Source organism: Myotis daubentonii, chromosome 1, assembly GCF_963259705.1.
Source record: "Myotis daubentonii chromosome 1, mMyoDau2.1, whole genome shotgun sequence".
Classification (NCBI taxonomy): domain Eukaryota; kingdom Metazoa; phylum Chordata; class Mammalia; order Chiroptera; family Vespertilionidae; genus Myotis; species Myotis daubentonii.
The window spans coordinates 152,063,409-152,090,980 of NC_081840.1; the positions used below are offsets into that span (position 1 = coordinate 152,063,409).

General features: G+C 40.2%; 1 protein-coding gene across 10 annotated transcripts in view; it reads right to left on the reverse strand.

Moving 5' to 3' along the window:
• The window catches only part of LARP4B (La ribonucleoprotein 4B), a 104,973-nt gene that overhangs the window by 15,384 nt on the left and 62,017 nt on the right, over positions 1–27,572 (reverse strand). For 5 of the 10 annotated variants that reach the window (XM_059662898.1, XM_059662900.1, XM_059662887.1 and 2 more), the window contains 10 exons: positions 25,241–25,391; positions 24,853–24,993; positions 16,044–16,122; positions 14,506–14,642; positions 12,101–12,204; positions 10,225–10,335; positions 8,919–8,972; positions 8,626–8,835; positions 5,484–5,599; positions 4,721–4,972 (listed from right to left, as the gene is read on the reverse strand). In XM_059662898.1, coding sequence (XP_059518881.1) covers positions 4,721–4,972; positions 5,484–5,599; positions 8,626–8,835; positions 8,919–8,972; positions 10,225–10,335; positions 12,101–12,204; positions 14,506–14,642; positions 16,044–16,122; positions 24,853–24,993; positions 25,241–25,391 — 1,355 coding nt within the window. The remainder of the gene's footprint in view (positions 1–4,720; positions 4,973–5,483; positions 5,600–8,625; positions 8,836–8,918; positions 8,973–10,224; positions 10,336–12,100; positions 12,205–14,505; positions 14,643–16,043; positions 16,123–24,852; positions 24,994–25,240; positions 25,392–27,572) is intronic. The other 5 variants (XM_059662922.1, XM_059662914.1, XM_059662918.1 and 2 more) reach the window with 3 other exon arrangements.

Sequence of the window (27,572 nt, forward strand, 5' to 3'; positions counted from 1 at the left end):
TTTTTTCAATAGCCACATAGTATTCCACCATTGTCTAAATGTACCACAGTCTTTTCATCCACTTATCTGCTAATGGGCATTGTGCTGTTTCCAGATCTTGGCTATTATAAATAACACTACTATAAACACAGGCGTGAATATATTCTTTTTGACTGGTGTTTTGATTCTTAGGATATATTCTCAGAAATGCAATGGTTGGGCCAAATGGCAGTTCCATTTTTAATTTTTTGAGGAAACTCCATACTATTTTCCACAGTGGCTGCATCAGTCTGCATTCCCACCAAAAGTGCACTAGGGTTCCCTTCTCTTCACATCCTTACCAGCACCTGTTTGTTGATTTATTGATGGTAGCCATTCTGGTAAGGTGTGAAGTGATACCTTATTGTAAGTTTGTTTTTTAATTTAAAAAACATTTTTTAAATTTTGATTTTAGAGAGAAAGGGAGAGAGAAAAAGATAGAGAGTGAGAGAGAGAGAAACATTGATGTAAGAGCAGAACATTAATCAGCTGCCTCCTGCACGCCCCCTTGTCAAGGAGTGAGCCCTCAACCCTGGCATGTGCCCCAACCAGAAATTGAACCGGTGACCTTTTGGTGTACAGGACAACATTCAACTGTCTGAGCCACAACAGCCAGGGCTCACTACAGTTTTAATTTGCATCTCTCTGATGATTCCCACTTGGAACATTTTTCATTGGGCACATGTAAGAGCACACATATTTAATCCTAATGATTTTGTATTCTTTTATAATGACTTTTGATTCAAAATCCCAACCTTAAGAAGTATAAGCAAAAGAAACAAAAACTATATAGTAAAGGACTAAAAATGATGTCTACATTGGAAAATAAAAATATTAAAAGAATATTCCTAGTGGCTATTTCAAATTTTTGTTATGATTATCAATCTTGAACATCCATTCAGTTGGAATGACAGGATGTGTAAAATCTGACACTGAACTACACAGGTGATTTGTTAGACAATGATGATAAAAACGTATTGGATTTATCATCAAAATGGAACTGGCTCCTAGTAGAGCCTAAATGCCTGACTGTAGCCTGGCTGGTGTGGCTCAGTGGTTGAGCATTGACCTATAAACCAGGAGGCCACAGTTCAATTCCAAGTCGGAGCACATGCCCAGATTTCAGGCTTCATCACCAGTAGGGAGCATGCAAGAAGCAGCTGATCACCGACTGTCTCTCATCATTGATATTTCTCCCTCCCTCCCTCCCTCCCTCCCTCCCTCCCTCCCTCCCTCTCCCTTCCTCTCTGAAATGAATAAAAACGTATTTAAAATAAAATAAAATAAAAGCCTGACTGTAGACATCAGTGACCATGGACTTGAGCCACCCATCATGATGGGGCACTGAGCCATGGAGATAGACACAAGCACTAGCACCCACTAGCAGCAGAAGTAGCACATCAGAACCAGGGCTCCAGTTCTGTGCATCACTCCCTTGTAGGGAGTCCTTCAGCACAGGGACAAGGGGGAAGGCGTTCCACACCTGGATTACTTATGGCCATACAGTGTCAGATTGCCTCAGGAGTGCCTCCGAAACCTAGGGTACAGGGGGATCAACTACGGAGGGCAAAACTTCAAGCAACATATTTGTTATCCACTGTCTGGTTACAGAAATGAAAATACAGATGTTTATTGGTTCTTGAACAGAGGAGCTAAGGATCTGGCTGTATGATAGACCCACAAAGTCCAAGACTCAAAGTCTGGTGACAGAAGACCTTGGCAGTCTTATGGAAGGAACACTGTGAAGGCATCTGTGTTGAAATTATCCACTTTAGCAGAGACCTCTGACAGCTGGGAGAAAAAAGGTGGTGACCAGCCAGCCTCTTCCTGGTCACCCCAGGTGCACAATAGTCACACTTGGGATCCCGGTGCCAAGGCTAGCCTGTTTATCATCACCTTAGTGGTGCCAGCCCTGCCCCATCCTGGAGGAGGCAGCATTTCTGCCTGCCATCGCCCCATCAGCACCACTCAGTGGACCTAAGGAGATGCCACCTTAGTGCCCATGCAGTGCTAGTCAGACCCAGAGGCCCATCCCATAGCAACAGAAGTGGTGTGTGCCCCAATATGGGGAGCAGGCTGGTTGAGTGAACACTCAACTGCAAGGCTAGGGGCCAGCAGCACCCTCAGAGGATGGCCCTAATTCAGGAGAGCAGCATATGCTTTGCATATGACCAAGCTTAGGCCATGGCAGCACATAGGTCCAGCCACCAGAGAGCACAGCCAATATTCTACCAGCATAATTTCTACTTCCTGTGCCCACAACTTTGAATTCTGGTGGTTTGGCTGTGTTGGTCAACAGAGCAGAATGCTCTCACCAGTGACATTAACAGTCAGCGTCTGCTCAGCTGGAATTCCTCCAGCCACTGCACCTGACTGGGTGACTGCTCTGCAGGCTGTTGCTACAAAGGGGGTTGGAGAACCATGTGTGGTCCTTGGGAAGCCTTGCACTGCTCCTTAAGCCCAACACATAAAGTTAATGGGAAACAAAACAAAAACCAAAAAAAGGGGAGCGCTAATGGGGGACACAGCCACCATGGCTCAGGAAGTACAGGATCACCCTCCAGCTGAAGCACTGAGTGCCGGAAGGCTTGTCTAGAGACAAAGGAAATGTTGAGGAAGAGGAAGGAGCCACCTATCAGTATAACCAGAGCTTCCTTACTGGCTTTTCCCTGTGTGTCATGTGTACTGCTGCACACCAGCTCAACTCCTTTCTCCTGATGTCTTGCTAGTGGTGGTCGTAGTCCTCGGGGTACAGAGGATTTGTATGGGAGTCTCTAATTGTTGGGCAAAGGCATTGACTCATCACTGCTGTAGTTTGGAAGTCGAGTGCTGTGGGAGGATTATACGTATCCGTGTGGCCACAGTTGGATAGCACTGGTCAACCAGATCTTCTCAGCTTCAGGTCCCTTTAACCTGTGTATGACCCCGGGCAGGTGTTCCTCAGGCCCTGTCTTTCCATTGCCAGGAGCTTTTCTTAACAGTAAGTATTACAGGTAGACAGAAAAGGAGAGGAGCTGGAAACCTGTCTATCTGGTGGCATTTTTTTGCACTGTCCCTCTAGCAGCATGATAGGCCCCTCATTAGGGTCTGGCTTCAGCTCCACAAGTCCTGCTCCAAGCTTCTCAGTCTGATAAGCCCAAACACTCCCAATGTCCCCCTGCCCTATGGGTAGCAGCTGCTTCCTGAAGTCTGTATTTCCTCAGTGTCCCTCTTTGCCTTTCAGCCCTCCAATACCTGCTGAACTAACTTTATATCAAATTTCTTGAAGATATGCAGTCCCACGACAGTTCTGCAGCATGCTGTCGTCAGCCATTCTAACTTTTATCCTACAACCCCTCCAAGGCCTAGCCATACGGATTAACCACCATAAATACAATGGACTGCCTCTGGTCCCTCACACCCTGAACCTGCACTGGAAGCACCTGTTGAGTCAAGAAGAAAGAGGAACCAATGTCACTGGAGTCTTTGCATGTTAGACACTACTGTACATGCTGTATGAAACACTTAGAAATATGTTCATCTAAAGTATTCAAAGTAGTTTAAAAAAAACACACCTTAGGCAAGTAGAACTAGTTATCTGTAAGAGGGGGTTTCCTTCCTGACATCCTGTATCAAATAAACCACTGAGAGAACCAACTGGATAAAGCCAGCTTCAACCTGCCAGTCTCGGGCAAGAGAGTAGTGACAGAACACACGCCCTGGACTCACTTCCATCTTTTTAATCTCACCCCTCTAATAGAGTGCAAGTGGCAGAAGGTAAGACAGCAAGCAGCAACAAGCTGCATGCATCAAAGGAAAGGAGAAAAGAGAGTGGACACAGCCCACTGTTAGGATGCGGTAAGGATCCAGATAACCACAGACATTGTGGGACCAACATTACCTGACTGAACACCCAGGGATGGAAATCACCCCTAAATATGACCAACAGGCAAATAAACTTAGTACTAGTGGGATTTAAACTCCTGTCTGCCTGGCTACACAACTCATTATCTGTCTATTGTGTGATCCTGTTGGTTGGAAAAGGAGCAAGACTAGAACAGAAAATGTGGGCTCTTTGAATAGGCAGGAATGGGAGGAGACTAGAGGTTCACATATTGTGGAGTCTGGTATCTACTCTGCTTGAACATCTCCACAAATAATGACTGTAACCTAACATGGTTCCATTCCATCCATAGTTTACATTACAACAAAGATGTGACCAGTTAGGTCTCTGCTCTAAAAGTAACCCCTCTGGCGGTAGTTGGTTTGGCTCAGTGGATACAGCCTTGGCCTTGACCAGAATCAAACTTGGGAGCCTTCGGTTTAAAAAAAAACACACACCAAAACACCTTAGGCAAGTTCAGCTGGTTATCTGTAAGAGGGGGTTTCCTTCCTGACATCCTGTATCGAATAAACCACTGAGAGACCAAACTAATTCCCCAGTGGGAGGCCTGCAGGAGGCAGCAAATTAATGATTCTCTCATCATTGATGTTTCTATCTCTCCTGTCCTCCATGAAATCAATTAAAAAAAATATATTTTTTAAAAAAGTAACCCCTCTGAGTAACTATATGAAACCTTTGATGGTTAGAGCCTTCAATTTAATTTTCTGTGATGTATTTGAAAGTAATGATTATAAAAAACATCTCAATTAATGGAATTTAAAAATATTAACAGTTTATCATTACATAGTACCCATCCAATGACAGTTCTGAGTAACTCACCTGCCTCGACCTAAACCAGGAGAGGATTCAAGACTGCTCTGCTCCACCCGCCCGGTTCCTGTATCTCTCTTGGCATAAGCTGGAGGGTTCTGTATGCGGGTTCTAGGTTGGCCTGTCTGCCTTGCTTGTGGGCTCCGCACACCGTTAATTAACCGATCCGCGGTGAAGTTAAATATTGATGGACTTTCTAACAGCCCATGTCCTCTCTCTGCACTAGGAATGGCGTGGCGCAGATGGGATTTACTAGGATTCCTGCGAATGAAATGTTTATAAAGGTTCAATTATGAGTGATCACAGCATGATGAAATGAGCATGCTCACACAGGAATGTCTAAGGTAAAATGTGCTCTCTATTTAGAAAAAATATTAAAGTGGTAAGAATAGTTGACGCATGGTATGTTTGATGGTGCTGACAGTGCAAACCTATAACTACAGTATCAATTCTCAAATGAAAAGCAGGCTCACATGGTTGCACGCTGACCCCAGAAGACTTTGTCTGAAGAGAACCCCCTGTATGTAGGCACTACAGCATCATTTTGAGTAATCAAATGTTTCGAGTAGTTTTATCTTGGATGAACATTACTACAGTGGTCAAGTATATCATTAGCAATCATCAGGAACAGCCTCTCAGTTAAACAGGAGTCATGCACATGGTTAGAACGACCAAGGTTTAATACATTTTGTTTTGCTTTGCTTTTAAAATATACAGTGTGGCAGTGACCTATTATTACAAATGGTAGAAAAACAGCATTTTAGTGACTCACGCAACTTGCCTGCTTCTCGGAGGGTATTGTCTGAGTGAAGCCAGAGGAGTTGCTGCGGGTTTGAAGGTTGGAGACGTAAATCCATTTATAAATCCAGTACTTGGAAATGGAGTTACCTAGATTCATTAAAAACAAAAATAAGTCAACAAACCATAACCAGACTTCGAGTTGGTTAACACTGCCTAAGATGGTAACACATGTCATTCCTTGATGTGTCAAGGAGTCTATGTTCCATTTTATACTTAATACTAGAAGCCCGGCGCACGAAAATTCGTGCACTTGGGGGTGGCGGGCGGGGTTCCTCAGCCTAGCCTGAGCCCTCTCGCAGTCCGGGAGCCCTCAGGGAATGTCTGACTGATGGCTTAGGCCCGCTCCCCTGCCTAAGCTGCAGTCTGGCCTTCCTCTGCGGGAGGCAACTAGGCAGGCTGATCAGGGGACAGCGCTGGGCCCCGCCCCACATTGCCCCGCCACTGCCACTGCTGGTGGCCTCCCTCTGTGGGAGGCGACAGGGCAGGTGAGGAGGGGGGTACTGGCCAGAGAGCAGCCCGCACCCCCCCATTACCCCTCTGCTGCCGCTGGTCACCGCCCCCTCCCCTTCTCCCCCCATCGCTGTCCCCTCCCTCTGCCCACTGGCACACGCTTTGGCTGGCCTGGTGCCGACTGCTCGCTGGCCCCCCCTGCCACCCCCCCCCCCCGCCACCTGGTCATGCTGCCCTTAAGTTGATTTGCATATTATGCTTTTATTATATAGGATATTCCTTTAGGAAAAGCACTGTGTAAGATTATTGCTAATGGCCAAAGTCAGGCTGGGGCTAAGACCTTTTCCAAGGCTGTTTCAAATGATCCTCCCAGCAAGCCTCCAGGAAGAGGATCCCCACACATGGAAATTGACAAGAGAGGGAAGCACCTGCCAAGACCCCACATGCTTGTCTGGAAACCCTAAGTGCTCAACCTAATGACTGCAACACTATCTCCAGACTGATAAGAAGTCAGCAAATTTCTCCTTAACCCCAATGACTTTAATTGAATTCCTCAAAACGCTGGTGGAGAGAGACAGACTTGAAACTTTGACAGAATCCCCAATGCAATAACGAGAAATTCCACAATTTGAAAGAATCAGACTATTTAGAAATATGTCAATCGCCCCAAAACTAGATTCTGACAATTGTTTTTCATCAGAAGACTCATCAAGAGGAATCCTTTCACGTATGAACTTTTACATGTAGAACTCTGGTATTTAAACAATTTTGCTCAAGATTTTAAAAATAAATTGCTTGCTAACACAGTAATTTAACATAACTTTCTGAGAACTAATAAGCATCATCTCTTCACTTCTGCTCAAAAATGCAGTGTGTTTTAGAGCAAGCAAAGAGCCTCACATATCAGACCAGGAGCCATCCCAAATGGCCAGACAACTGATCTAGGATCCCAAAGCACCCCACTCTGGATGGGGATACATATTACTATATAAAGTAGAAACACAATCTAACTCAAGAACTAAACAGCATAAGCATGGCGGTGGCGTCTTTTGGAGAAATTATTCAACACAAGAGGTTACGGACTTTCTTTCCTTTTACAGGTCTCCCATGACATATTAACTATATGGCTAGCAGTACACTTGTACAGAATATAGTAAATACTTCAAAAAAGTAGTACATTTTCTTAACATTAGGATTCATTCAGAGGCAGACACAATTTTGCACGTTAGCACTTGTCTGCCACCGTCTTTCACTGAGTGGTTCTAGGAGCTCAGCGCCCATAAGGACCTCTCCCGACTCGTCTCTCTCCCCATCTGTCTTGCTCATGTCCCACACACCACAGATGCAGTCCACACACCTCAAGACACATTTAAGAACCTGTACACGTAGAGCTTACAAAGCTCATCTACCCAGTCCCCATCTCAGCTCAGAAACACTCACCACGCCACAACCACCCCAGGAACCTCTGCGCATGCCATTCTCATGCAGCTTCCTTCCCCTTCCAGCCCTTCTGATATGTTCCACTTAGAGAATGACATTATATCTGATAAACCCCTACTTATAAGTTTCACAGAATTCTGCCTCTGTTCCATTTTTGCAATAATCACCTGCTTTACACATTTGTTTTTTCCAGACTATTCCTTCATGGACACACATCTTTACATTCTAGTAGGTAACAGGCACCCACCATCCAGCTGAGTCTACCCTCCTTCTCTCAGGCTCACCCTTTTCAGTTACCACCCTCCTTGCATCCATCAATCAGTGGTAACAAGCCTCAGGTAATATCCCATACGATTGGGCATGGCTCACATCCTTCATTTCCCACACAGCTGATGGATCATCCCAATTTTCCTTGATGTGGTCCACAGCCATATCCCTGAAATTTTAAACTCAATTCTTGCTTCTGACCACAACCTTCCACACACTCTACTCTTCCATCGCTATGGTTCCAACAAAACCTGCTGGCAACCCAATGCAAACCTCCCTCCAACTAACCCACTCCACCTCCCAGGCAGGGGGGCAATGGCTAGTTCTTTTCCTGCTGTAGATTAGCCCTTACACATCCACTACATCCAACTCATGCCCAGAGCCTACCCAATCTTTCTAACATCTGCACCAGAACAGCTTAAGAAAAAGGACTGAATCCATTACAAATCTATGAATTCTAACCACAGGCTTTAACAGAGCTCAAAATATGTAAAAATTAATTATGCCAAGTGACTATAGGGCTGATGTGAGAAGTAACACTTACAAGATGGCTTGTCTTCTATGCATCTTTGACTGTTAGAAATCTATGAGAACACTGTTCTCCTTAAAGCCATCCCCCCAGACCACCTCGTGCTCACACAGCTCCCCTGCTACCCACCCCAGAGCTTGCATCATACTTTGTTTTACTAGGTATACATTTCCTTACATTTAGGAAAAGAAATGCTAGACAGGAGGGCAAGCAAACTGGGCAAAGGACTGAGTACAATGTTTGAAAGTTTTTAAATACACATGGCTCCTTATTTATCTCCCAATTAAATTTAAAACCCACCACAGAACCAGAAGGTGTTTTTCTATAGCAAGCTGTAGACGTTATCTGGTTCACTATCCTTCAAAGCATCTAGTGCAGTGTCCACAACACAACTGTCACATAAGGGACAAGAAAAGACAGGACTCACCAAGGGTGGATCGAGATAGCTGTGTGTTGCTGACCACGTCTGGGGAGCAATCAGGCTATAGAGAGGGAATTGCTGCTGGGGGCTATAGATGGGAGGTAAGTAAAAGGACGCTGTGTAACGGTGCTGCGTATAAAGGCTCATGTCCAGGGGCCTAAATCCGTTCTTTGGCAAAAATGTGTTTATAGCTATTGCCTTTGCTTTTATCCGTGCCTGTGTGAAAATATAATAAATGTCTATTAGAATACTTTAAAATATGGATTTACAAATAAAGTATAACCAGTGGTCTTGCTTACCTTAATTGGTTTTCCTTGAAAAGTTTTGACTTCTTCTCGCAGATATTTATAAGCCTAAGGATAAAGTCATCCAAAATACCATGGTGTTAATCTTACAAATAAGATGAAATGACAGTTATACCTCAGACAAGGAATTATATCGTTAAAATACAATGGACAAGACCTAGAACTGTGATTCTTAACCTTTTTTGGGCCACAGATTCCTTTTAAAAAAACAACCTGATAAGATCTATGGAATCTCTACCCAAAATTCTCACAACCAACATCTGTATACATTTTGTAAGTATTAATAGATAACATGAAAGGCTCCCAGAGACCACAGGCTAGAATCCTAACCCAGGGGAAACAATGAATGGGTGCCAAATTCCTAATAATAACTACAATTTGAAACTGGGATTACAGTTTGGAAAAGGAAAGAACTAGGATTGCAATATTCAAAAATCCTTATTCTTGCCCGGCTGGTATGGCTTAGTGGTTGAGGGTCACTGACCTATGAACCAGGAGGTCATGGTTCCATTCCCAGCCAGGGCACATGCCCAGGTTGCAGGCTTAATCCCCAGTATGGGGGCGTGCAGGAGGCAGCTGACCAATAATTCTCTCTCATCATGATGTTTCTATCTCTCTCTCCCTATTCCTTCCTCTCTGAAATAAAGAAAATATTTTTTTTTAAAGTCTTTATTCTTTTCCAAATCCCACTCCATAACACTGAAGGCTCTGACCCACTTGCTACCTGCTCCTCCTAGTACCCCGCCCCCCCCGCCCCCCGGAATCCAATTATAAGTCCACCTTTCAGATGCTTGTTTCTGTCCTCTGAACCACCTGCATTGAAACCATTTAACACTGAGAGCTTCCTTTATACATGCTACTGTTTCCCCAGAGAAAAGTCTTCCTTTCAGGGCAGGGAGACCATCCTAAGTCCTGTGTCTCCTCCCAGAGCCTTGGTGCTCTTTCAAGTATCTTGTAACACATGTGATGCCAAGTGGAAGATAAGGTCAGGTTCAAATTTCCCAAAACACTTGCCAACTAGTAAGATCTGTCTCTGCCTAGATATAAGAACAGAACTAATGTTCTAGGCTGCTTGTCTTACATATCCTGAGATTATAATGTCACTTGCTTTTCATATTTCTACAAAACTATCTACAAACACACACCTATTTAAGTTGCTACAACTTGATTTCTTCTGAACTTTATATTCAAACTTAACCCTGAAATGTGATAGCAGTATCACTGCCCAAATTTAGTCCCACTACGTACCTAATTGTTAAGTATTGGCAAACTTTGTACTTCTTGAGGGAGAGAAGCTTACCTGTTGGGCATCAGCTTCTGTTTCAAATGTAATAAACCAATTATCATTATAGGCAAACTCACAGTTTATAAATTTTGGTAAATTATCTCCTTTAAATAGTGCTTCTACTTCCTATGGGAAATAGAAACGTTAGAAATTAATTTTCAACCATGCCACCTTTTGTCCACATGAAATACAAATGATACAATGCTCTCAAGAAAGATCCTTAGACAGAGTCTAACACACTGATATCCAGTGAATTGCTCCTTCAAAATAGCTCAGGAGGTTCAGTGTGGCTTCCAGAACTGAGGTTCCACTGCTATAGGAACATAAGTCCACAACTTATTGACAGCTTTCTCTACTCCCAAGATACCATTAAGCTAAATTAATGTGAAAATATAATTTAATTTTACCAGTAGGCTGGGGATTTAAGAAATTTGAAAATTAGCTGGACTTTTGCTTCTGGCCAAGATAAGCCAGATTTAGCCTCCCACATGAAACAAAAATAAAAGATAAAATATGTGGAATAACAGTTTTCAGACAATGGACCTCAGGCCATGCAACACAGGTGAGCTTGGGAGAACCTAGCTCACACCTGGAGTTAACAGGCTGCAGTGCTAGGAGGGTGAGCTGAGCTGAGCACAGCCTAGCTCAGTCCAGCCCCTCCAGGGCCCTCTTCAGGGCATGCAGACGGTGCTGCCTCAGTCAGCATAGATAAATCAGCTCTAGAAGAAAGGCAGCTTTGCTCCCACCTAACCACTGCCCCTAATGATGAAACTGCTTCCAAGTCAGACAACTGAATCTCAAAACAAAGCTCAAGAATAGTCAAGAGGAAGGACTATAAAACATTACAGTCCAAAATGCCTGGCATCCATTCAAAGTTTATCAGGTATGGAAAAAAAAATGATGTGACCTATAATGAGAAAACTCCAATCAAATAAAAAATATTCTTAATGCTCTACAGGAAGGCTTTTCTTCATTCTCTCAAGGCATGACCATCAGTATGTTTTACTACACACATGCAACTCAGATTAAACATTCGGATATGTCACAGATATTATAGATATTCTCTAACATTACTTTTCACAACTCAATCAAATGCTGTGGTTTTCTAAAATTATTGCCTACATTAGAACTTCTCAAATTATGATCTCTATTCCATTTACATAAAAAAGATGCCTTTATGCCCTAGCCAGTTTGGCTCAGTGGACAGAGCATTGCCTGAGGACTGAAGGGTCCCAGGTTAGATTCCAGGCAAGGGCATGTATGCTGATTGCAGGCTTGATCCCTGGTCCTAATCGGGGTGCATGCGGGAGGCAACCAATTGATGTGTCTCTTTCATATTGATGTTTTTCCCTCTCTCCCCACCCCACCCCCTTCTTCCACTCTCTCTAAAAATCAATGGGAAAAATACCCTCAGGTGAGGATTAAAAACATTCATTACTTTATTAAAAGATGCCTTTGCCTTTTTACTAAGACAACATCTGCACTGATGTGGGCCCAACAGCTGGAATGAAGCACAAGCTAATCTTGCTCACTGCACTCTTTGCAGTGTATCCTTGTCATGAAAATATTTGTTTTGAAAAGTGAAGTTCTTTATCTTGTGGGTTTATTATTATTACTTTAAAGTAAATAAATATTTAAACCTTTTCTTTTAATTTCTCAATACTGTAATCACCATTAATTATTTTTTAAAATGTAAAGTTTGTAGTGAAGTCCTGAGACCAAACACTTTGAGAACCACTCACACATATGAATCATATTGAAATCATCAGTGTGTAAATCCTGGGGAAAGTGTTACTGTACATAAGAATTCTTTATCCTCAAAAAACACAGAAGTAAACAAAAAACCACACAAAAAAACTTCAAAGTAGCCTTGTGAGGAGAAATTACTTACTTCTATAGGGGTGGATTCAGAAATTTCACGTAATATTACTATGCAACGATTTTGATTTGGCCTTACTTTTTCTCCCTTCTCATCCACTTGGACTAAAGGTAAAGCTATAAAGAGAAGAAAAATGCATGGTAAAACAAAATATTAAAACACACCAGTCATTTACATTCCATTATGATATAATATAGATACTCCAATAGGATGTTACACTATGGAACTAAACACATTGAAAAAAAACCTGTATACACTGTAAATTAGTGAAAGGTTTTAAACTACTCTTACATATTACATTTCTCAGAACTATAGAACATGATTTAAAAGTCCTATAAGAGCTATAATCAATGTCAACACTATGAAACAAAGGTTCTAAACAGCTCGAATAACTAACAATTACAATTCAGGGTTAATGGCTTTTCCTTTCTACAAGTCCCCCCAAATAAAATAATTTTCTGTCTTATTATGACTTTTCATTTTGAATTCATAAGAAGTAAAGATTAAGAAAGTTGCTGATGCCTGGCTGGCTTGGCTCAGTGGTTGAGCATTGACCTATGAACCATGACATCATGTTGCAATTCCCGGTCAGGGCACATGCCTGGGTTGCGAGCTCGATCCAGTGTGGGGCGCGCAGGAGGCAGCCAATCAATGATTCTCTCTCATCATTGATGTTTCTCTCTCTTTCCCTCTCCCTTCCTCTCTGAAATCAACACAAAACTGTATTTTAAAAAAGAAAAAAAGAAAGCTGCTGGCCTTTACAAGTGGGTCAGGTGGAACCAATCTCAACTAATATGTAAAATAGGTTCCTGTTCTAAGTGAACATTCCAAAACAAAAGCAATACTGGAAAACACAACACTAGTTTTCAGAATTCAAACTTCATGAATTATGTTTTGTTTTTGCCAGTTTCTTCATTATTTGTTTCAATAATTTAATGACCTTATGACATTTGTCTAGGAACAGAAAATAGAAGAAAACCTTCATTTGTGAATAGAAAATCCAACTATGTTTGTAAGATAAGATGTTCTTCTTTGTCTACTACTAAATGGACACAAGAAAAAAAAATCTTCACTGGCTGTCCACAGTACAACTAAACCAGGGAGAATATGTAAACACTTTTGCATAAGAGTCAGATGGATAGTCATGGCAGTAACTCAGAGAAATGGGGCTTTAATTTTGGCACAGTGATGACCCATCATCATTTAGAAATATTTGGGTGGGGTGGGGGAGCACATCGTACTGTGATCTTTGTGGACGCCCATCAGAGCTATTCAGTAGAGCAGTCCTGAGGAAGGAGATTATAGAAATTATTCACCCAGTACTTGTAAACAATATTATAAACTGAATTTTTATAATTAAAAATAATCCCATTTTTAAAAAATCAGACATATCATACACTTAATACAAAACTAATTCCCACTGAAGCCATTCTGGGTAGGAGGGGATAGATAGAAATATTACAAAGGGCACCAGGAAACTTTGGGCAGTGGTGGGCATGTTTGTAATCGTGATCACGGTGAAGATTTCACTGATGCATATGTATGTCCAAACTGATGCAACTGCACATTTTAAATATGCACAGTTCACTATATGTCAATTATACCTCAATAAAGTGGTTTCAAAAAAATAAATAAGATGGTTAGGTTGCAGAAAACTCAATCTGCAAAACAAATCAGGGCACCAGCAAACTATACATTTTTATTTTATCCTCACCCGAGATTATTTTTTTCATTGATTTCTAGAGAGGATGAAAGGGAGGGAGCAGGGTGGGGAGAGGAGGGGGAGGAAAAAAGAGAGAGAAAGAAACATCAACATAAGACACACACATCGATTGGTTGCCTCCCGCACGGGCCAGTGCCATGGAACCTCTAACAGAGGTGTGATCTTGACCAGGAATCAAACCCACGACCCTTCAGACGCACATGGCAGGTAACTATTTTTATTCACATTTCCTGAATCACTGTGGACCTCTGATGTACCCATTTACACCTTCCTTTGATGTTGCCAAATGTCTAAAAAACAACCTCATTCACAAAATCCTACAAGGAAAAACACAATTCCACCAAACTTCAGTAGGAAGGTGAAATTTGAAAGGAACTACTTTAGTGACTAGAGTGCTAATTAAAGTGTATTTTACTTTACACTAAAATAGCACTATTTATTTTACTTTTCCTTCATGTCACAGCTTCTTTTCATTTCTCCACGAGCCTTTTCCACTCCCTAGATCTATGATCAATTGTGAAGCCCATCAATGCCCAGTGCTGTGAGCACTCCACAACGGGGACTGGTCAGAAAGGTCCATATTTCAGGGAAGACTCCAATTGCCATGAAGGACCTTAGCATTGGATCTAGCAGTCACACTGGTAAAAAAATGTCAATACCAGGTAAAATGCATCCTAGACTGTCATTCACTTACATCTCAGCACTTCGACAATCAAGTCCAGGTCAGTGCTGAGCTTCTTGATGTGGTCCAGATTAGCCACTGTGGTGATTGGCACATACTGATCACTATCCATCTGCGATATAAGGTACATGTCACTAGCAAGGTTCTCCCTGCAGAAAGAAGACAATCTCTCTTAATTAACACTTCTTTAAGAGGAAGCCTTACAAGGATATGACTGTGGTGTGACGTCACTTCAGAGTTAGTTTATACTCAAACCCACCTGTTATTTGCCGTAGGTCAATTTTTTTCAAAGACATTTGGGGAGCAGAGAGAGTAAAAGTATACTGCATTTTATACAACCAAAACTAATGAGCGAGTAAATCTTTACAAAATATATTTTATAGCTATCTGTTCTAAAGAGTATTTAAGTAGCTTATTAAAAACACAAACACAATTTTTTAAAGGAAATATAATTGAAAGAACAAGAAAATAGAAAAATAAGAAAAGACCAGGAAAGGTTGGTGACCAAAGTGCTTGCTGTTCAGTCGGAAACACTTCCCAGCACTTTCTACCAACCAGGATTAAAAAGAAGAAAACCTGATCATAACATGACTTAAGGATCACAAGCTAAGTCACAGATAACCAGTCTGGGTGAATATGAGCTACTTCCTGGTATTTTGGCCTATGATGAACATTCTCAAGTATTAAGGCAGGCCCAGAGAAAAAACTGAAAAATCACTAATACTGATAAAATTTTACATGTGCCAAACGGTTATCTTCTCACTCAAAAAGATTACATTTAACTCAATTACATCTTCTTGTTTGTCCCGTTCTTCCGTTTGAACTTTAAATGTTCTACTCTACTTTTCTTTTTCTGTCAGAAACAGAAGAAATTTTATTATTAAAGAGTGCCTCTACTTTTCAATAGAAAAAATATTTGGGGGGCGGGGAGAGGACACACCTAAAAATATGAATGCTGCATGAGTAAAACAATCTCCTATTGCAACGTTTGGCATATTTTAAAAACTAGTATAGGAAATGTGTTCTCAAACTTTAGTGTGCTGAAAAATGTCTTTGTAAGACAGACAACCTAAGGCCTCATAACTCAGAGTCTGGGTATGGAGGGGGCCCAGGAATCAAAATTTCAAAAAGCAACCCAGATAATGATTCAAGATGAATTTGTGGATAACTGTGGAGGGCTCTGGCCTAGAGCTCTTCAACATGTCGGAGGTTGTTACTTATTCACTATTCCAGATTTCCTGTTAACAGACATATACAGACATAGATAGTAACAGATATACACTCCTTCTATGTAAAGCGTCACATCTATATATATAAAAGCCTAGTATGCAGTGTCCCCTAGGGAGTTCGACTGACTGGGAGTTCGATCGCTTGCTATGACGTGTGCTAACCACCAGGGGGTGGCACAGAATGAAGGAGGGCCCTGGCCAGCAGCCTCTAGGGACCCTACCCATGCATGAATTTTGTGCACCGGGCCTCTAGTCTGTATATAATAGCCAGTACACAATACCACAAGTATTAGGTACTAGAAACACTACTACCGTCCTTACCTGGATAAGCAGAATTCCAATGTTTTTTTAAGTACTTCTCGGGGGTCTTCCTGGCTTTCTGATTGAGACTCATTTCCTCCTATACAAAATAATCAACTCAGGAAAAATGGCTTAAAATTTACCAAGCAGATGATACAGTACAGCAATTCTAATGTCTTCAATATACATATTAAGTCATCTAGTATATAGAGAATATAAGAAAAATGCTGTTCTACCCATTAAAAAAGGAAAGCAGAAGCAAAAAAGAAAAAAAACACAAACCCTCACCCCAAAGAAAAACAGTTTCAAAAAATAATCTGAGTATCAGATTTATTACCAAAGTTTAACAGATGGTTTTTATCACATAACTAGTGGCCCGGTGCATGAAATTCGTGCACATTAAAAGGGAATTAATTAGAGGAAATATTTTAATACTGCTATTTGCCCTTTCTCTATAACAGAAGTGTCTGGCCAGCCCCACCCCCACTGGGCGACACCAAGACCTGGCTGGGCTCACCCACATCAAGCTCCGCTGAGCGTAGCCTCATGTCCTGGCGCCAACCTCAGGGGGGGCGCAGCCTCAGGTCCCCTGGCCCTGGCCTGGCACCACGCAACCTCAGGTCCCTGCTGATCAGTCCTTAACACGGTAAGCACCCAGCCTGTTTTGTCTTCCGGACGGAAAGTATAGTGTCAGTCACGGGTGACTGACAGGGCGCTTAATGTGTTCATGCATCATGGCATTATGGCATAACGACTATTTGCATATTAGCCTCTTATTATGGTGATATGTACAAGTTTATGCTTTGTCTCAATTCTAAAAAAAATTGTCAGACAGCCTAGAAGCACACAGATAATAAAGCAATAATAAAATATAAAGGAAAGAATCAAAATAAGGAAAAGATAAATACAGGCCAAAAAAATCAAGGATGAGGATAATAAACATACAGGCTGTAAAGACCACACGATTCCTACACAAGAGCCTTATAAATGGACCTTTAAAGTTTGAGATAGTCGAAGTCACAAGTGAGAAATTGTGGAGTCACAGGGATGCTACTGAAAACACTAAATAAACAGATCCTTAAGAGAAAACTTTAAGATTGAGAAAACTAATAAGCCTGCTTCAGGCAGGTGGTCATGGTCAATATCACAGTGATAAATCATGCTGATACTAAGTATTCTGAACATGATGGGATAAAAATGGCACTTAATCTCTGTGGTCTTTTTATCTCCCAAACCCATAACTCTGGTATGATAATGAAAAAAAAAATCAAACAAATTCCACCAGGAATTCCTTCAGGAAAAGAAGAGCATCATACAAAATAATTCCGCTCTAGCCGGTATGGATCAGTGGATAAAGCATCAGCCTGCAGACTGAAGGGTCCCAGGTTCAATGCCAGTAAAGGGCAAATGCCTGGGTTGCGGGCTCGATCCCCAGTAGGGGATGTGCAGGAGGCACCTAATCAATGATTCTTTTTTTTTTAATGTATATATTTTATTGATTTCAGAGAGGAGGGGGGGGGGAGAGAGAAAGAGAGAGAGAGAGAGAGAGAGAGAGAGAGAAACATCAATGATGAGAGAGTATCATTGATCGGCTGCCTCCTTCACGCCCCCTATTGGGGATCGAGCCCACAACCCAGGCATGTGCCCTTGACCAGAATCAAACCCGGGACCCTTCAGTCCACAGGCCAACGCTCTATCCACTGAGCCAAACCAGATAGGGCTAATCAGTGATTCTCATTATTGATCTTTCTCTCCCTCTCCCTTCCTCTCTGAAATCAATAAAAAAAAAAAAGTATATATATTTAAAAAAAAACACAAAATAATTTATCAGTTCTCCTTAAGACTATCAAGGTCATCAAAGGCAAGCAAAGTCTAAGAAATTGTTACAGCCTAGAGGAGCCTAAGAAGACATGACAACTAAATGTAATTTGGTATCCTGGAATAGGTAAAACGTACCAATACTGGATTAGAATTTGTGGCAGATATATCATACTAATAATGTAAGATTGTTAAGAATAGAAGGTACTGTCCCGCAGGTGTGGCTTAGTTGGCTGGAGTGTTGTCCAGTAAACCAAAAGGTCTCCAGGGTTTGATTCCCAATCAGGGCATATACCTGGGTTGCAAGTTCGATTCCCAGAGAGGCAACCAATCCAAGTCTGTCTGTCTGTCTGTCTGTCTCTCTCTCTCAAAAGAAAAAAAATCAATAAACACATGTACTCAGGTGAGGATTTAAAAAAATAGAAGGAACCGAGAGCTCTCCGTACTCCATCTTCTCAATTTTTCTGTAAGTCTAAAACTATTCTTAAACAAATGGCAAGGTGAGAGACTCAAAGCTAACCATAACAATTACCACAGAAAATGTTAATGTCCTAAACATTTGAATTTAAAGCAGAAATCATTAAGACTTGACTTTTTGTAAAAACAAACAAAACTCAACTGTTATGTTATCTATAAGAAATGTACTTTAGTAAATATAAATACCCAAATAGGTTAAGAGTAAAAGGATGGAAAAAGATATACCATGCTAGCACCAATCAAAATAAAGCGGAAGGACTATATTATTAGAGTAAATTCAGAGCAAAGACAATTAATTACCAGGGATAAAGAAAGTCATTTCACAATGACAAAGGAGTCAATTCATCAAGAGGTCATAGCAATCCTAATACAGAGCTACAAAATACATGAAGCAAAAACTGGTAGAGCTAAAAGGAAAAACAGACAAATCCAATACTGATAGAATAACTCTCTTAATAACTGACAGAACAAGTAGGCAGAAACCAGAAATATAGTACACTTGAACAAGACCTGACTGATATTTAACACCCCCATACCAATAGCGAAATACACATTCTGCTTTCGTGCAAAGGGAACATTTACTAAGACTACCCATATTTTGGGCCAAAGAGATTCATGTCATACAAAGTATGTCCTTTGACCACAGAGATTAAATTAGAAGTCAATAAAAGAAAGTTCCCTGGAAAATCCCCAAATATTTAGAAACTAAGTTAAATACTTCTAAATTACGTTTGGATTTTTAAAAAAAAATGTAGGAAGGAAATTAGAAAAAATTGGAAACTGAAATTTAAAAGAAAGGCACCACAATTTGTGAGATTGTGCTAAAGCAGTACTTAGGAGGAAATTTATAGAAGTAAGTGACTACATTAAAAAAAAGAAGAAATGGCCCCATATCAATGAGTTCAGCTTCTGTCTTAAAAGACACTAGAAAAAGAACAAATTAAGGCCAAGTAACCAGAAGAAAGTATATTATGAAGATTAGATTTAAAGCAATGAAAAAAGAAAAAAAAATATTGAGGAAAATCAATGAAACCAAGTACTATTTTTTTTTTTGAGATTAATAAAATGGACAAACCTCTACCAAATTTGATTGGGGGATGGGGGGAAGGCACAAATTACCAACAGAAATGAGTGATGTGACAGATTCTATAGATTAAAAGGATATAAATAGAATAATATAAGTAACTCTATCCAATAACTTTGACAATTAATGAACTGGTCCAAATCTTTGGAAGATGTAAGTAACAAAAGCTCCCTCAAGAAGAAATAGATAACCTGAGAAGCCCTATATATTAAAAAATAAAAGATAAAAACATTGTAGGTAAAAACTTTCCCACAACAAAATTGTAGGCCTGGATGGCTTCATTTCTTAATTTAAGGAAGAAATAATAAACTCATCCAAAAATTGAACAGGAAGGAATACATCAAAAAGAAAAATACAGACCAATATTACTCATGGACACAGATGTACAAATTCTAAGCAAAATTTTGACCAATCTAATCCAACAATATATCAAGTATATTACATCATGACCTAGGTGAGGCTTATACCAGGAATGTAAGTGTGGTTAAATGTTTGAAAAATCAATAATATAATTCACCTTTAAAACACTAAAATAGAAAAAAATATATGACCATTGCCACAGATGGAGGAAAAGCAAGACATAGTTCAAGAACCATTCCTCATAAAAACTCCCAGGAAAACATAACCCAATAAAGGTCATATAGGTAAAAATAACTAACATTATACTCAATACAAAGACTGTTTTCCCCTCTAAGTTCAATCAGATGTCTGCACTCGCCACATATGTTCACCTTTGCAATGGAAGCTCTATCTAGTACAATCAGGCAAGATAAAGAAATAAAGGGTACCAGACTGGCTAGGAAATAAAACTGAATTTATTCACAGATAAGTTCACATCTATGTAGAAAATCCAATAGAATCTACAGAAAAGTTCCTAAAACTAGTAACTGATCTTAATAGCAAGTTTACAGGGTATAATGTCAATTTATAAAAATTAATTATATTTCTATCTACTGATAAACAATTGCTTAACAACTGCTTCATTTGTATAAACAAAGTTTTAAAAAAATCACTGACAATAGAAAAGCACCAAAAAATACAAAAACCTTAAGGATAAGTTGAACAAAAGATGTGAAATATCAGTACACTGAAAAAAACACACACAAAAAAAAACCCCCCACAAAAGCCAAGAAAAATCAAAGACCTAAACACGTGGAAACACATATCTTGTTCATGAATACTGGCTTAAGATATCAATTTTCTCCAATTGATCTATAGATTCAATGCAATTTCAATTAAAAAACCTCAGCATTTTACAGCTAATAATCATCTTATTCTAATTTGAATGAAAATGGAAATTAAAAAATCCAAAATAAATAACTGAAAAAGAATAAAATGAGAAGGCTAACATTACCTGTTTTTAAGAATTACTTACAGTAATCAAAATAGTGTGGCAATGAGGTCAAAACAGACTAACAGATCCCCACTGAATGGGAGAACATCTATACATATAAAAGCCTAAGTGACCGTTGGACCGGTAACTATGGCGCACACTGACCACCAAGGGGCAGATGCTCAACACATAGGCATGGAAACATGGAACAGACTAATGAATCTCAGAGGGAAACAGGGAGGGGGGAGGCCGGGAAGAGATTAAAGATCTTATATGCATACTAGAGGCCCCATGCACAGATTTGTGCACCGGTGGGGTCCCTCAGCCTGGCCTGCGGAGATCGGGCCAAAACCAGCTCTCCGATATCCCCCGAGGGGTCCCAGATTGTGAGAGGGCACATGCCAGGCCAAGGGACCCCACCAGTGCACAATTCCGTGCACTGGGCCTCTAGTATTTGATAATGAGACATGTGGTAAGGGGTTAATTTCCAAAATATATATAAGGAACTTATACAACTCAACACAAGAAAGACAAACAACCCAATTAAAAAATGGGCAAAGAACCTGAATAGATACTTCTCCAAAGAGTACATACAGATGGCCAACAGACATATGAAAAAATGCTCAACATCACTAATCAGCAGAGAGATACAAATTAAAAGCACAATGAGATATCACCTCACACCTGTCAGAATGGCTATCATCAATAAATCAACAAACAACAAGTGCTGGTAAGAAAAGGGAACTTTCTGCACATTTGGTGGGAATGTAGACTGGTGCAGCCACTGTGGAAAAGTATGGACTTTCCTCAAAAAACTCAAAATGGAAACTGCCTTTTGACCCAGCGATCCTACTTTTGGGAATATATCCTAACAAACCTGAAACACTAATTTGAAAAAATAGATGCATTACTATATTCATAGCAGCATTATTTACAATAGCCAAGATCTGGAAACAGCCCAAGTGCCCATCAGTAGCTGAGTGAATAAAAAAAGCTATGGTACATTTACATAATGGAATATTACTTGGTAGTAAAAAAAAAAAAAAAAAAAAAAAAAAAGGAAATCTTACCTCTTGCAACAGCATGGAGGGTCCTGGAGACTATTATGCTAAGTGAAATAAGCCAGTCAGAGAAAAACAAGTAACATATGATCTCACTTACATGTGGAATCTAATGAAATAAACTGATGAACAAAATAGAAACAGAGGCATGGATACAAAGAATAGACTGACAGCTGTCAGAGGAAAGGGAGGTTGGGGAACTAGATGAAAGAAGGTGAAGAAATTAACCAAAAAACTTATATGCATAACGCACAGGAACAGAAAACAGTATGATGATAGCAAAGAAAGGGGAAAATGAGGACTGAAAGAGACTTTGCTTGGGGTGATGCGTGCACAATGCGGTGTGCAGGTGATGTTTTATTGAGTTGTACACTTTAAACCTCCATGGTTTTGCAAACCCATGTCACCCCAATAAATTCAATAAAAAGAAAATATGGCAATGGTTTCCACAGCTGTAGACTGATATCAAACCCTATAAAATTGTACACTTTTAGTATTTTCTACTTTAATAAAATCGAGAGACAGAGATAAACCCACAAATGTATAAACAGATGGTTCTGACAATGGCACAAAGGCAGTGCAATGGAGAAAGGAGAGTCTTTCCAGCAAATTTCTACATGTGGGGGAAAAAAGAACTTTGCTCCACACTTCACAACATATTCAAAAATTAACTTGAAATTATAACAGGCCTAAAAATGCAAAAATTAAAACCATACAAATAAGATTTCTTAGGTGCAACACCAAAAGCAAGATCCATATAAGAAAAAACAAATTATACACTGGACTATATTTTTTAAAAATGATAAATTGGACTATATAAAAAATTGTAAATTTCTATTGAAACTATCAAGAGAACAGAAAGACACAGATTGGGAGAATATATTTGCAAATCACGTATCTGATAAGGACTTGTGTCCAAAACATATAAGGAACTCTCAAAACATATTACTAAAGCAGCCACTAAGAATGGGCAAAAGACTTGAACAGACCCCCTTCACTAAAAAATACATGCATATGAAAAGATGCTTGACACCATTGGTCATTAGGGAAATACAAATTAAAAACACAGTAAGACTCCATTACCTACCTTTTAGAATGGCTAAAATTAAAATGACTGACCATTATCGGTGTTGGTGAGGGTATGGGGCAGCTAGATCTCTGATCCACTGCTGATGGGGACACAAAGGGAGCCACTATATCACACAACTTCACCATTTCTTAAGCATATTAACATATGCCTACAAGATGATTGTCTATTCCATATCTATGAATTTATCCAAGAGAAACAGACAAGTGTCCATACAAAGTCTTGCTTATAAATGTGCATGGCAGTTTTATTTGGAAACAAACCAAATATTCATCAATAGATGAATGGGAAAACATACTGGAATACTATTCAGCAACAAAAAGGAACAACCTGTGAATGTTACAACATGAATGAACCTCACAATTTGTAAGCCAACTAAAAGAAGTAGTGATCTTGATTGTGGTGACGGTTTTATAGGTACACCATCGTATCACATTTGGGAGAGGTATCAATGAGGAATGAAGTCAGAAAATCAATTTTATAATGCAATGAATACTGTGCTATAAACTAGGAAAAATAAAACTTATAGAAAAGCTGGGATATACTTAAAATAGGTGATATTTACTGTATGTCAATTATGCTTCAAGAGGCTCTACATCCAAAAATAATGAAGAAGAGGAGAGTGCTGGGTCTGAAGACAGAACAGAAGTTGTGAAACAGCTGTCCAGAAGAATGACTTCCCTGGGCCACTGTGGGCCATGCTAAGGGTCCACTGGAAGTTTGTGATCATGAACTTAAAGCAAAACTATACTTCTATGTAGTTTTGTTCAGCCACATGTATCTATCTGCTCAGGAATAGGCACATAATAGGTAAATTATATTTAAACAAGTTTGAAGCATTTGCTAAGTAAGCAACTATGAAGGAGGTAATGAAATGAAGGCGAAAGGCGGGTCATGGGAGATTACAGAGGTCAGTGGAAACATTCAACAAGTGCTAGCCAAATTAGCAACAGCGCAGACAAGGTCTTCAAAGGTGTGGCCCTTTAAGGCAGCGGTTCTCAACCTGTGGGTCACGGCCCCTTTGACGGTCGAACGACCCTTTCACAGGGGTCGCCTAAGACCATCCTGCATATCAGATATTTACATTACGATTCATAACAGTAGCAACATTACAGTTATGAAGGTGCAACGAAAATAATTTTATGGTTGGGTCACAACATGAGGAACTGTATTTAAAAGGCCAGAAGGTTGAGAACCACGGCTTTAAGGGAAAAAATAACCAAATATATGATGCCAAACACTTACCGTACATGGTGGTGTGTGTGTACCTCTTGTATGTAACAACATTTGGTAGTGAGAACATAACACAGAAAGGGAGGGTGTGCTTTCTCATTCATGTAACTCAAGTGTATCTCTAGACAGAGGCTGAGCACACTTCACCTGCATCAGCTCTGCTGGCTAACTTAGGATAGTCATTCCTTCTTCTTGAGGTGCCCCTTTCAACTAACTGTCAATGAAAGTACAGCCTACCTCTTAGGTCTCTGGGGGTTATGGACTATGTCAGAAACAAACTTGGAGGTGAGTTTTGATGTCCCAAAATGTAGGCACTTCTATATCTATCCATATCCAGGCCCCCAAGAAGAACTGCTCTCTTTTCCTTGTTCTTTTCTTCTTTTGAAAATAGCTTTAAATACCTCTTTAAAAAGACCCAACTTCCTTTGGGCTTGACTCTCAATTTCACACTAATGTTCCCTATCTGTGCTCTCAACTCTGCCCCATGGTAGATCTTCTGCTTCTCTCAGTCCAATGGGACTTACTTTGCAGGAAGTGCTCAGGTCTTACACTCTTTCCATGATGCCTTCCCAGACCAGAAAGCCTCATCTCTGTCCACACAGGAGTGAATTTAAAATAGATTCAAAAGAAGCACTATCAGGCACACTGTGCAGGGAAAGATTTAAAAAGCTAAATTTCAAAAAGCAACATAAAAAGCCTGTACTCTATATGAAAATGAATTCATAAAGCAGCTTTACCTGTTTCGCTGTTTTCAGGCAGAGACTCATATTCAGAGTGATCCAGAGCCAAAGTATTCATGGCTGTTTGGTCCAACTCCTGTAACTCTGACAGTGCTGCATTTTCATGACTTTTGTCACCATCACCATTGGCATCCAATTCTGTATTTAGGAATTTTATCCCAAAAGATAGGGTTAGAAGAGTAACTTTCTCTTAAAACAAAACAAAAGCTTATGTATATAGTTCGATTTTTTTAAGTTGATGGTGAAAGATGGTATGGCTCTTAAGTAGTATCACAAACCAGGACACAAATTTTAATTAACAATTTCTTAAAGACAATTTAAAAGGAAACAAAGACCACGCCTGGAGAGCAAAGATGCTCCTCATGGCATTGAGCTCACCACTCACCCTCCTGGCTGTAGTTGGGACGCTGGCAGGTGGTGTCCTCCCAGGCTGCACTCACACCACTGTCTGATGCACTACCTGCCTCCAAATGTAACACAGGTGTCCCCCATACTTTTGCATTGGGGTTTAGCTCCGAAACCTTGGCTGTTGGTACCTACGAAAAATTTTGACATATGCATTTGTATCCAAATTCTAATCAAATGCAATTATACTTAATCAGAATTAAAATGCAGAAAATTTATGCTAAAAAGGGCTGAGCCTATGTACACATACTTTAGGGGTGAAATCAAGGGCAACAGTAACAAAAGTGGGTGCATTCAGAACTCAATTTCTCATTAGAATCTAAATTCCTACTGAGTACAAGGCTCTCTAGAGACAGTAACTGATAAATAACTATGAATTCAATTATCATCAATGCTCTAGATTACCCAACAAAATGTGCAGAATTGCAAATCTGAATAGAACATAGATAAAATTTGAAAATAAACCTCAAACACTCATATAAGCAAAGGATGTAGAAAATGAAAGTTCTTCCAGAAAAAAGGTCTCTAACAGCTCTGTCAGAGGGGTGCTTGATGGGGGCACTTCTGGATCCATGCTCACTTCAGGATCACTGGCCTCTTGCTGTCCAGGCAGACCAGATGCTTCTGCTCCATTTGTCCCAGGTACTCACACTATCCCAAGTACTCACATGCTACCACCTTCACCTTCTTTAGGGATTGGGAAGGTCTTTTCCAGTGAACCTTATTAAACTAACAACCACCCCAATTTTTCTTCTGCTCACCTGAGCGGCTCCACGAGTCTAAAGAAAAGTTAATGTCAAAAATACTGCTCAAAAAATAAAACGCTGCTCCTCAAATTAACTCCAGTTCTGCTGCCATAATCTTTCAGTAAACCCAGCCAAATTATTCACCTTTTTCCAGGTACTAGAGCCTTGACCCCACTGTACAGGGGTCAGAGCATCTGAAGGAAGGGACCAGAGTCCTGGTCCCAGGAGCCCTTGAGCAATGCCAAGCAGGAGCCCTGAGTTTGGTGTCGTCTCATTGCATTAACCCAGAAAGATGCACATATTGCCCGATGCTCTCCTAATGTAAACAGGGACAGGATAAGTCATCAAAGAAACCACAAATAAATTAACAACCTTAAAAAAGACGAAATACACCAACTTATACCATACACAAAAATAAACTCAAAATCGATAAAGGACTTAAACTAAGACGGGAAACCATAAAAATATTAGAGGAATCCACAGGCAGCAAAATCTAAGACATATGCCGAAGCAGTATTTTCACCAATACAGCTCCTAGGGCAATGGAAGAGAAAATAAACAAATGGGACTACATCAAAATGAAAAGCTTCTGCACAGCAAAAAGAAACCATCAACAAAACAACAAGAAAGCCCACTGCATGGGAGAACATATTTGCCAATGTTATCACCGATGAGAATTTAATCTCCAACATTTATAGGGAACTCATACAACTTAACAAAAGGAAGATAAACAACCCAATCAAAAAATGGGCAACGGACCTAAATAGGTACTTTTCGAAAGAGGACATAGGAAGGCCAAGAGACATATGAAAACATGCTCAAAGTCACTAATCATCTGAGAGATGCAAATCAAAACGACAATGCGGTACCATCTCACACCTGTTAGAATAGCTATCATCAACAAATGACAAGTGCAGGCGAGGATGTGGAGAAAAAGGAACCCTCGTGCACTGCTGGTGGGAATGCAGACTGGTGCAGCCACTGTGGAGAACAGTAAACTAAAAATGGAATTCCCATTTGACCCAGTGATTCCACTTCTAGGAATATATCCCAAGAAACTAGAAACACCAATCAGAAAGGATATATGCACCTCTATGTTTGAAGCAGCACAATTTATCATAGCTAAGATTTGGAAACAGCCTAAGTGCCCATCAGCAGATGAGTGGATTAAAAACTGTGGTACATATACACAATGGAATACTATGCTACAGTAAAAAAAAAGAATGAATTCTTACCATTTGCAACAGCATGGATGGAACTGGAGATTATTATGCTAAGTGAAATAAGCCAGTCAGAGAAAGATAAATATTACATGATCTTATTCATTTGTGGAATATAATGAACATAAACTGATGAATAAAAACAGATCAAGAGACAGAGAAACTCGATCAGACCGTCAAACCTCAGAGGGAAGGGAGGGGAGGGTGGGGGTAAGGGGGAGAAATCAACCAAAGGACTTGTATGCATGCATATAAGCCTAACCAATGGACACAGACACCAGGGAGGTGAGGGCATGAGTGGGGGGTGGGGGGGGTAATGAGAGGATAAGGATACATATGTAATACC